We start from the raw sequence: 11,889 nt of genomic DNA on the forward strand, positions 1-11,889 counted from the left end.
TGTGTTCACCCCAAGAGGAACTTCAGCTCTGACTACTCTCCTCTAACTGGAATTATGCACAAGATTCGGTATAACTGTTTTCTCTAGGTTCTCAAAGGCCTGTGTGGCTCAGAAAACGTTAAGAAGTACTAGCCTGGAGGACTCCTGGGAGAACCCCAGAATCTTTCCACCATCACCCACCACCACTTTGCTGAGCCCCCAGCAGGCCCAGTTCAGGTAATAGAGCACACACAAAGCCTTCTGCAAGGCAGCACACTCACTCCCACCTCTGTGTGTCTGCGACGAGCTCAGGGCAGCTGGCAGTAGAGGTCTCTTCCCACCATGCTGCCCTGGGCTCTACCCTTGACAGATGCTTCCAGACTTGAGGATAAATTTGAGTTTATTTTAGGAAAAAAATGCTTAAAGCACAAATTACAGAGAGGAGGAGCTGAGATCCTTCAAAGGCCTGACCTTCTACTCCTTTCCCTTAAGGTTCCTCCAAAGCACCAGCTCCATAAAGTCCTTCAGCTCCCCAGCCCCACACCAAGAACCCCACATGTTGATTGGATCAGCCAAATCTACAAGCAGATAAGTCCTAAGGAGAATACCGAAGCATTTTTCTTCTTCCTCAAGCCTAGCATGAGTAAGCCCCCAAATTGCTAGTCTGGCAGAATGGCAGACTCTGCCTCCAGATCCAAATGATCACCTAGACAGCCCCTCAGGCTCCTGGGCCTGGGACCACAGCTGTGCAGCCGCCCCCACTCCTCTCAGAGCCGAGAGGAGAAGCCTGCCACCGCAATGCTCTCCCCGGTGATGTAGCTGGCATCTGGAGAGCACAGGAAGGACACGATTCCTGCACAGTCCTCTGACTCCCCAGTCCTGGATGGAAGGAGGACACAGTGTCAAGCATCTTGTACTCTGATTCTGCTGCTCTGGGGCTCACAGATGATAGGTGGGAGTGGGCTCCATGGGGAACAAGGGGGATGCAGCAGGGCTACTTGTACCCTCCAGGGCCATGTGGACTCCAGATTTCAGCAAAAAGAATGGCCAGATGACAGGGAGGGGTCTGCTCTTGCAATAGACTCAACTGCCCCTGCCTAGCCACACACGGACCACCAAATCTCCAAACCCCACTTGCCTCTGCAGCTGATGACGTTCCTTGAAGTTCTTCCAGGAAGACTCATCCCCATGCAACTGGGCAAAGGGAAGAAATGAAGGAGTCAGTGCTACTAAAACAAGAAGATGGGCAGGGCCCCGGGAAGGCCACCAGGCAGAGCACCTAGGGCAGCTTTGCCCTTCTCAAAAGAAGGAGCATCTTCTCAGGATGGATGGACTGCATCATGGCTGAGTTCAGAGAACAATGAGGACCTCAGTCATAGGCATGCTGACCTAAGGATTCAGTCACCCCTTCATCCCTTAGTCACTGGGAAGGGTTCCCACTGAGCCAGACTGGGAGATGGAAGACACACCCAATCCTCACCACTTTGCCGAAGTCAGTCTTGATCATTCCTGGAACCAGGCAGTTTACCCGGATGTCCTTGGGGGCCAGCTCCAATGCCAGTGTTCTAGTGAGACCCAGCAGTGCTGTCTTGCTGACATTGTAGACACCCAGCTCCTGGGAGGGGAATTGAGAGAGTGATTAGGATATGGGAGAGTGGGGGAAAGCATCAGTTGGATTTCTCACCTACAGGGATCTCACAGGCCCAACAGCCCTCCCACCCACATGGAGACAAGCTCAGCCCAGGGCAGCAGGAGGATGGCGGGGGTCTGTCCCAGGCACTTTGTCTGTAAGGCTCTGAAGCAGAGAACAAAGCTGTCCCTCACCCTATACCACTCAGGAGCACAATGACCAAGCACTTACCACTATCGGAATATAAGCTGCAACGGAAGAGACCAGGATGACAGCAGCCCTCCTGAGACAAGACAAACACAAGAGAAGCTGAAGCTAAGAGCTTACCACTGATGGTGATACTATCATGAGGTCATTAAATGATGCAACCCTCACAGAAGCAACACAGGTCCTATTACTATCCCCATCTCAGAGTTCAGGAAACTGAGGCTCAGAAAGGTTTAGTACCAGCCAATACATGGCAGAGCTGGGATTCCATGCCTATTTCTCATAAATACGATATCTGTGCTCAGAACCCTTATCCTCTGCTTCCTCTCTTGCCAGGTACTTGAAGGAGAGGGCAGGGTGGGCTTCGTGAAGAGGCACCCAAGGCTGATGGTGAGTGCCTATCAATGGGCAACCTCTAAGGAGCAGATGGGGTAAGGGAAACCAGAAGTGACAGTCAGGAACTTTCCTTCTACTGAAGACAGCCCCTGGCCAGTTCCTAAGGGTGTGTCTGTGAGGAGTACAGTCAGATCTGCAGGACCTGGAACACAGGCAGGGTCCCTGGAGACCAAGCACAGGCATGAGGAAGGGTCTGGGACAGGCTTTTTCCTATGGAGAGGAATGGGGCTAACCCTGTCATTGGTTTTAAGTTGGTAAGAACAGAGAGCATGTAAGGTGACAATGACCAGCCCACAAGGTCAAGGAGCTAAAGCATAGCCTTGTCCCAAACCTGCTGATGTCAAGGCCAAGGAGGCTATGCCTGGGCCCCCGGAATACTACTCTCATCCAGCAGCCACTGGAATTGGGAATGGCAGCCACACAGACGGTGAAGCGGGACAGGAAGATGAGGGATGTGGAGATCCCAGACCTCTTCTGTCCTCTACCCACTACTGGCTGTGCTACCGACTCTACTTCTGTGCCCACCTCAGGTCCCCAACTCCGACTGGTCCCCAACCCCGACTGGTCCCCAACCCCGCCCTGCAGTACCTCTTCTCCATGTAGGGCAGCAACTGGCTCAGCAGCAGGGCTGGGGACTTCAGGTTCACACTTAGGATCTGAAATCAGAGCAGAGCATGAGTGAGGGCAGAGAGACATGGTCAGCCCAAGTCCTGCTCTCACAAGACACTTGGAGCCCTGTAATTTGTGCAGTAGACCCAATTTATGTGCATATAAGAGAAACCAATCCCCCTTCTGACTGGTGCAAGAGGTATTTCCAATTTGCTAATGGTTTCATAGGCAGGCAGGCTAAGTCACAGGCCTGTGAGCAGAGCCCTGAAAATGTGAATTGTTCAGGACTGACATGAGGAAGGAAATGTTCAGGCCTTTTAAAGAAAATGGGTACTGGGGGCAGTGGGTCATGCCTGTAATCTCAGCACTTTAGGAGGCCAAGGTGAGAGGATTACTCAAGGCCAAAAGTTCAAGACCAGCCTGAGCAACATAGTGAGACCTTGTCTCTACAAGAAATTTTTTAAATAATTGGCCTGGTGTGGTGGTGCACACCTGTAATCCTAGCTACTCAGGAGGCTGAGGCAGGAGGATCCCTGAAGCCCAGGAGTTTGAAGCTGCAGTGCGCCATGATCATGCCACTGCACTCCAGCCTGGGTGACAGAGTGAGACCCTGTCTCTTAAAAAGAAAACAACAACACACTGTAAGCAGAGGCCTCTGGAGAAAGACTGAAGACAGCCTGATGGAGGAGAAGCAGGTGCTAGAAGCAAGGGAGATTTCTGGAAGAGCCTTTTTTGTCTCTCTGAGCTTTCATTTGCTTGTCCTCTTGCCTAATCCCCATAGAATTTAAGGCATACTCACAATGCGACAGCACAAAATAAATCAAATAGGTACTATGTGTGAAGAAATGGAGAAAAGGAAAAATCAGCGTAGAAAAATAAGAAAAAGCAAGAGTGAGGTTGGTGCCTACAGTTCACAGCATGTGATAAGGACTGAGCATTTATTCCATTATTTGGTCACAAAAACGCAGGCTGTAAGGGCCTACACACACCAGTTTATCACAGACTTGGCTCTGAGCTTTCCTGCAGCCAATACAAACAGGGAGACACAACAGAGGATTGCCATTCTGGGAGCTAGATGTCTATGCTGATCCTGCTTGTGACTAAAGTCTGAATCTGGGCTAAGCCACACAGGTCTTGACACTCTGGAAGCTCTGTCTGGTGGGTCTGGGAACAGGGGGGAGAAGTGAAAGAGGAAGTAGCAAGGAAAGATGCAGAGGCAGAGCCTGAGAGCTAGGGCAGTGCCAGGTGGGACTGACATGGCACCAGGAGTCCCTCCTGCAGGGATCTGTCCTGATTCAGGTCAGCTGCATCCTGCATCTCTAGGCAATGAGACTGCACATCTGCAACCGACCAGGACTGTTCACTGTTTTTTCCACTCCCCGATCTCACGCCCACTCAATCCCTTGGATGTGGGAAGGAGAAATACTTAAGCTAAATGTTGCTGTGGCCCATTTGACGACAGGTTACCAGTGTGGGGGATGACCCCCCCATGACTGCAAGAAGTGGCCCAGATGTCAGAAGGGGGTACCACCCTGAGGTCCCTAATAAGAAGGAATTGAGGATTAGGCTAGCTGTAAGGGTTTCCTGGTCAAAACAGACCCCAACCAGCCCACAGGATATCTGTCCAATACTCCATGTGCATCAGGCTGAGTGAGGGGCTGAGGTAAGACCCCTCCTAGACTCAGGAACAAAACCCAAGCCAAAGAAAAGGTGAGACTCCCTCCCTTGATGAAGAAAACTGCCCCATTAGAAAGTAAGAGAGAGTAGCTCTGTGTGCCAAGTAGTCCTGAGCAGAGAACTATCCATGAGCCTGAAAGAGGGCGCACGCTGGAGTCACTGGATCAGGAGAAGGATAGAGGTGATGTGGTTTTGGTAGTTTAACAGATTAGAGGTTTCCCAACCTGCTGGAAAGAAGGGGGGTCTGCCTGGACATGGCCTCAAAACTGGCTCAAGAATAAGATGAGTGGTAAGGAACTCTCCTTACAGGACACCTAGTGAAAACGCATTTAGTTGAAAGCAGAGCATCTGGTAAATTCTAAACTCATTTTGTGACAATTTCACCTCCGAGGTGATGGCAGATGTGATCAGGCACAAGTCATCAACGATTTCTGTCCAGTGGTACAGAATTGCTCACTGAAGGCCAAGTCCTTGGAGAACAGGGGAGAATCAGAGAAAGTAAGGTCAGATTGTTGGCATCTGCCCTCAGCTTCAGGAGGGAGGACTGCAAACAGTTTCGAGAAAAAGAGTCATGATCCTGTGAACTGAGACACTAAACAGGAAAATGATTCAGGAGGGTTAGGAGACTGTCAGCAATAAAATCCCAGCTGTAAAATTACAAATGATCCTTTGGAGGCATTAACAACACAGCTAAAGAGCCTGGGGAAGCTGCTCAGCAGGGGCTGCAGGGAGCTCAAATTTCAGATCATCTCTGAGGAGCCAAGGGCACCCAGCCAAGGGCAGACAGAAGGGAGGGGCCAGCCTGAAGATGATGTTGGCAAGTGAGAGTGTAGGAGCTAGGGAAGGCAGAACACACTAAGGCCAAAAGGCAGGAACACTTGACCCAGTGCTTAGGGCAGAGTGGGGAATGCTCACAATGGCAGAAAGAATGAGATTCATCACCATGCATTCCGGCAGAGAGAACAGGAAACAAAACATGAGAGTGAAGGGAACAGAAGTCACTGGGGAACAACTAGGCCCAAGATGAGCTTCGAGGCATTTTACAAGGTCTCTCCCGGTCCCTTGTGGACAAGGTGGCAGAATCCTTGAATGGACTTGCAGCAGGCTGGGATGTCTAAGCCCCCGGAATGCTGATGGCTGGATCTGGTCCTGACAGCAAGTTCGTGTGGGACTCAGTGAGGAGCCCCCTTCTAGGAGAGACAGTCTCCGCAAGAGGCACAGGTCACCAAAGAAAAACACAGTATCCGTATCTTCCCCTACAAAAGGGTGTACCATACAGAAATGTTTGACTCTTACAGAGAGACTCTGACTAACCATTCACAGCTGTATCCCTAGAGCCTGGAATGGTGGTGCCTGGCAGACAGCAATAAATATCTGCTGAATGATTAAATGCAAAAGTGATGAGAAGAGAAAACAAAGCAGAAAGTGTGGGGGTCAGATTTAAGAACCAACAAGCCAGAAAGTAGCATCCGGGCACGTTTTGGGAGACAGCTGGCCAGGCAGGACTACCACCCGGGGCCTGCTTCTCCCGTAACCTCTGGAGGGAAACAGAGAGTCTTGGTGGGCACACGCATGCTGGAGCCCAGCGCAGAACTGGCATCGGGCCCTCAGCCGCCTCCCCAGGGGTGGCCTCTCACCTTGTCCCAGATCTGCTCACTGGTCCCCAGAGTGCTCCCCACCAGAGGGTTGACCCCTGCACTGCACACCAGGAAGTCGACGTCCCCACAGTGCTCCAGGGCCTGCGGAGAGGGGATTGGATGAGTGTGGAGATGGCCTGAGGAGGGCTCTTCCTCCCAGGGCAGCCCAGGTCATAGGGCCTTCAGGCAAAGCTTGCAGAGCTCCTAAAGGAAAATGACCTAGGTGTCCCAAGGGCAGGCTCCTGGGGCCAGGCACTGAGAGAGGAAGGTCTCCTCCAGGAGTCCCTCTGGGGACCTCGCTCACCCCTTCAGACTCCTCCTCCACAATGATTCTCCCAGGGCCTGGGGGTGGGGTGAGGGTCCTCTCACGAACAAGCCACTTTCCTGAGGGACCTTCTGGGTAGTGAGGTTAGCTTGGGCAGCCTGGGTGCAGTCATGGTCTCAGGACATATTCTAAACCCCCTCCCAGGGCTGAGCAGTGAAGGAAAGGTTCTGCATGTTCCCCTCTCTGTGTCCTTCCATCGCCTGCCCTCTCACCTTGGTCACCAGCCGCTGCCGGTCCTCAGGCTTCTGCACGTGGCACACGATGCCCGCCACGCTCAGCCCCTCCCACTGCAGCTCAGCCACGGCCCGGTCCACGTTCTGCTGCTTCCGGCTGCTGATGACCACATGGGCTCCGTCCCGGGCCAGACGCTGGGCGATGGCAAAGCCGATCCTGGATGCAGAGATGGAGGGCACAAGTCAGCCTCACTGTCCTTCCTCTACCCAGCTCTGGAAATCAGCAAATAAGGCTGGGTCTTTAAAACCCTGAGTCCTTGTGGAAGCCACAAGGACCCTGTGAGGGGCCAGGACCCATGGGCAATCCAGCACTCACCCACTGGTGGACCCCGTGACCACAGCTACCCGGTTAGCCAGGACACCCTTCCGGTCTATCCCAGTGCTGCTCATCCTCACAGAAAGCCTAGCACAGGGATGAAACCAGCCCCGGTAGCCCCGGGCCACTGCTGGCAGCACGGTGGTTGGTGTCTGAGATGCTTCCTGCTGAATCAGGCCTGGGGGAAAAGATCAATTTCACTTATCACTGATGCCTCAGTGAGCATGAAGGTATTCTACCCTCTTCCTTCCTCCAGAGAGACAAGGCCAGCAACACAGAGTGGCAGAGAGTCAGGCTGGTTAGGGTAAATTTCAAACAGGGGAACCTCAGGTCAGGAAAGCAATCCATGAAAACTCCTAAGCTATAAAACTGGCGAAATTATTCACAAATTAAAATGTGAGACTCAACATTCAGTAGACAAGGGTGATTTTTCCATTCATTGCATAGCAAACATTGAGTACTGGCAATGTGTCAGGCACTGGGCAGTAGAGGTGGAGACACCTTAGTAAACCACAGACTCAGCCCTGGACCCCACCCCTGCAGCTTCCCAGTTAAATGAGATGCCAGGCACCAACAAATAATTATACCAGTTATTAACTGCTTCTGTGTCTGGAATTGGTGGGTTCTTGCCCTCGCTGACTTCAAGAATAAAGCCGCGGACCCTGGCAGTAAGTGTTACAGTTCTTAAAGATGGTGTGTCCGGAGTTGTTCATTCCTCCCAGTGGGTTCATGGTCTTGCTGGCTTCAGGAGTGAAGCTGCAGATCTTCGCAGTGAGTGTTACAGCTCTTAAGGGCAGTGCGTCTGGAGTTGTTCATTCCTTCTGGAGGGTTTGTGGTCTCACTGGCCTCAGGAGTGAAGTTGCAGACCTTCCGGGTGAGTGTTACAGCTCTTAAACGCAGCACAGACCCAAAGAGTGATCAGCAGCAAAGCAAGATTTATTGCAAAGAGCAAAAGAACAAAGCTTCCACAGCGTGCAAACACACTCCAGCAGGCTGCTGCCGCTGCTGCTGCCTCGGGTGGCCTGCTTTTATTCCCTTATCTGGCCCCACCCACATCCTGCTGATTGGTCCATTTTACAGAGAGCTGATTGGTCCGTTTTGACAGAGTGCTGATTGGTGCATTTACAAACCTTTAGCTAGACACAGAGTGCTGATTGGTGCGTTTACAAACCTTTAGCTAGACAGAAAAGTTCTCCAGGTCCCCACCGGACCCAGAAGCGCAGCTGGCTTCTTCTCTCAATGGCACTCACTGAGGGACTTTGCGGCACCCAGCCCAGGCACTCCAGCAGCCCAGAGGGAGCTCCTTCCCCAGTCAAGCCCAGCTGGCACCGGCTGGCCCGCCGAGCCCCTGCTGGCCGGCGAGCGCCCTGCACAGTGTGGGCTCCTGCTGGCGCCTCTCCCTCCACACCTCCCGGCGAGCAGAGGGAGCCGGCTCGGGCCTTGGCCAGCCCCAGAGAGGGGCCCCCACAGTGCAGTGGTGGGCTGAAGGGCTCCTCGAGCACAGCCAGAGTGGATGTGGAGGCCGAGGAGGCACCAAGAGTGAGCAAGGGCTGCTAGCACGTTGTCACCTCTCACTTCTAGTTGAAAAAGCAAAATCAACAGAAACTCTCATTCACTGCTGGATAGAGGGTAAGTACAATCACTTCAGGAAATGATTTGGCATTATATGGAGAAGTTGAAAATACAGATCTCTGACTCTGTAGAGGGAACTCGCATCCTGCAGAAAGGAGGTCATGTGTGCACCAAGAGACTGTACACACATGTTCACAGAAGCCTGCTTAGAATGTTCCAAACTGGAAACAAGTCTGTGTTAGTTTTCACACTGCTATAAAGAACTACCTGGCCGGGCACAGTGGCTCACGCCTGTAATCCCAGCACTTTGGGAGGCCGAGGCAGGTGGATCACAAGGTCAGGAGATCGAGACCATCCTGGCTAACACAGTGAAACCCCGTCTCTACTAAAAATACAAAAAATTAGCCGGGCGAGGTGGCGGGCACCTGTAGTCCCAGCTACTCGGGAGGCTGAGGCAGGAGAATGGCGTGAACCCCAGGGCGTGGAGCCTGCAGTGTGCCGAGGTCACGCCATTGCACTCCAGCCTGGGCGACAGCGAGACTCTGTCTCAAAAAAAAAAAAAAGAACTACCTGAGGCCAGGCACTGTAGCTCACACCTGTAATCCCAGTACTTTGGAAGGCCAAGGTGGGCAGATCCCTTGAGCTCAGGAGTTTGAGACCAGCCTGGGCAACAAGGTGAAACCCTGTCTCTACAAAAATTAGCTGGGTGTGGTGGTGCGTGCCTGTAGTCACAGCTACTCAGGAGACTAAGATGGGACGATTGCTTGAGCCCAGGAGGTCAAGGCTGCAGTGAGCTGAGATTGCACCACCGTACTCCAGCCTGGGAGACAGAGCAAGACCCTGTCTCAAAAAAAAAAAAAAAAAAAAAAAAAAAAAAAAAAAAAGAACTACCCGAGACTGGGTAATTTATAAAGAAAAGAGGTTTAATTGACTCACAATTCCACAGGCTGTACAGGAAGCATGGCTGGGAAGGCCTCAGGAAACTTACAATTAAGGCAGAAGGTGAAATGAAGCAGGCAGGTCTTACACAGTTGGAGCAGGAGGAAGTGAGAGCAAACGGGGAGGTGCTACACACTTCCAAACAACGAGATCTCATGAGAACTCAGTACCACAAGAGCAGCAAGGGGGAAATCTGCCCCCATGATCCAATCACCTTCCACTAGGCCCCCTCCTCCAACATTGGGGATTACAATTCGACATGAGATTTGGGCAGGGACACAGACCTAAACCATATCAAAGTCTATATGCCTATTAACGGTGGAATGGATAAACAAACCATGTTGCATTTCTATAATGGAATACTATACCATAATGAAAATGAATGAGCTGAAGCCACACTGAACAACATAAAGGAATCTTAAAAAATATATTGTTGAGTAAAAGAAGTCAGACACAAAAGAATACATATTATGTGAGTCCACAAGTTTCAACAACAGGTAAAACAAGTCTATGTTGCTTAAGAAGACAAACAGGTGACAAAAACACAGAGAAATGCAGGGCAGTGATCACCACAAAAGTCAGAGAGTGGGTATTTCCACGGTAAAGCTGTGGGGAGGCAGTTATGATTAAGAACGTGCAAACAGGCTAGGTACGGTGGCTCATGCCTGTAATCCCAGCACTTTGGAGGCCAAGGCAGGTAGATCACTTGAGGTCAGGAGATGGAGACCAGCCTAGCCAACATGGTGAAACCTCATCTGTACTAAAAATACAAAAATTAGCCAGGTGGCCGGGCGCGGTGGCTCAAGCTTGTAATCCCAGCACTTTGGGAGGCCGAGGCGGGCGGATCATGAGGTCAGGAGATCGAGACCATGGTGAAACCCCGTCTCTACTAAAAATACAAAAAAAATTAGCCAGCCGTGGTGGCGGGCGCCTGTAGTCCCAGCTAGTCAGAGAGGCTGAGGCAGGAGAATGGCGTGAACCCAGGAGGCGGAGCTTGCAGTGAGCCGAGATCGCGCCACTGCACTCCAGCCTGGGTGACAGAGCGAGACTCTGTCTCAAAAAAAAAAAAAAAAAAAAAAAATTAGCCAGGTGTGGTGCTGCATGCCTATAGTCCCAGCTACTTGGGAGACTGAGGCAGGAGAATCGCTTGAACCCAGGAGTTGGAGGTTGCAGTGAACCAAGATTGCACCACTGCACTCCATCCTGGGTGACAGAGGGAGACTCCGTCTCAAAAAAAAAAAAAAAAAAAAAAAGAAGGGGCAAACCAAAGAGCTTCTAGGGTGCTGGCAATATTGTATTTGATAAGCAAGTGATGCTTACATGATGTCCATGAAGATATATTATATCACCTATGTCTGTGTGTACTTTTTACATATGTATTATAATTCACAATTTAAAAGTTTAGAAGTAAAGATTACCTGCTCATGGTAAATTTTAAAATTCAAGCAGCTTAAAACTAATTCAAAAATTAAATCCTCCAATTCGCCTTCTCAGAAGAAAATTTGCCAGCATCTCAGATACTTTCTCAAAGTTGTTCTATGCAAAGGACTTTGCTTTAAATAAGCAAAACTTTCTGATTTTAAACATTCAGTTCACAGAGGGCTTCCATGGAGTATCCTAGCCAGGAAGCAGAGGATCAGTATTGAGTGTCACGTGAGTTCCTTGAACACAGGCTCCACTCCTCCCTCTTGGGGCCCAGGGCTTGAAACACAGGAGTGCTCAATAAGGCTGGTGAGCTAATCAGGCTGGGAAAGTTGCAGATAAATAGGACCTGCAAGACTGAGGAGGATTTTGACAGGGGCAGCAACAGGATAGGTCCTCCTGTCAAGGGGAAACAGGCTGAGAGGAAGAATGGAGGGTGTGGATGTCCAGGGTGTTTGGGAGAGAGCAGGGATGCTTCTGTGCATGGAATACAGAGAATGGGGGGCTCATGCCTGAGGAAGCAGACTGCAGTTCTGAATGACTCCAGCAGGCCGGTGCTGATTGAAGCTCTCTGAAGGGAGGTCTGTGGAGCTGAGCCAATTAAAGCAGCCACAGACATCCAGGCTGCTGTGTGGAGACCTGGGCCCTCAGGAGGCCCTTCAGAAGGGAAGGGTGTGCCTCTGTAGCTATGCGCAGATGTGAAGGCAGGGAGAGGATCTGGCATGGGAAACTCAGGTATGAAGATATTTCACCATGAACTGGAAAATGCCAGGGATGCTTGTCTAGGGGACCCTCTTTCACCCAAACCCTAATTTCCCAGCTCCACATTCATGTTAGCCCAGAGGCTCCTGCCTTCCCCCATGTGGGATTCCCATTGGCCTGCCATCTCCTACTCTAATGGAAGAATCTGATGAGCTTCCTGTTGAGAGAGGGAGGGAAGGAGTGGT

General features: G+C 51.2%; 1 protein-coding gene across 1 annotated transcript; it reads right to left on the bottom strand.

Annotated features, from left to right (window-relative positions):
* Positions 1–361: 361 nt before the first annotated feature.
* On the bottom strand, positions 362–10,946 carry LOC100600231 (dehydrogenase/reductase SDR family member 2, mitochondrial). Its single transcript, XM_030802282.1, has 10 exons — positions 10,939–10,946; positions 7,597–7,634; positions 7,010–7,187; positions 6,673–6,850; positions 6,136–6,237; positions 2,801–2,868; positions 1,841–1,892; positions 1,460–1,594; positions 1,118–1,173; positions 362–858 (listed from the first exon to the last, which is right to left on the bottom strand). Exons 1-10 carry the CDS (start codon positions 10,944–10,946, stop codon positions 747–749), a joined length of 927 nt encoding a protein of 308 aa, XP_030658142.1. The 3' UTR covers positions 362–746.
* Between the last annotated feature and the right edge of the window lie 943 nt (positions 10,947–11,889).

Source organism: Nomascus leucogenys, chromosome 22a (assembly GCF_006542625.1).
Source record: "Nomascus leucogenys isolate Asia chromosome 22a, Asia_NLE_v1, whole genome shotgun sequence".
NCBI classification, from domain to species: Eukaryota; Metazoa; Chordata; class Mammalia; order Primates; family Hylobatidae; genus Nomascus; species Nomascus leucogenys.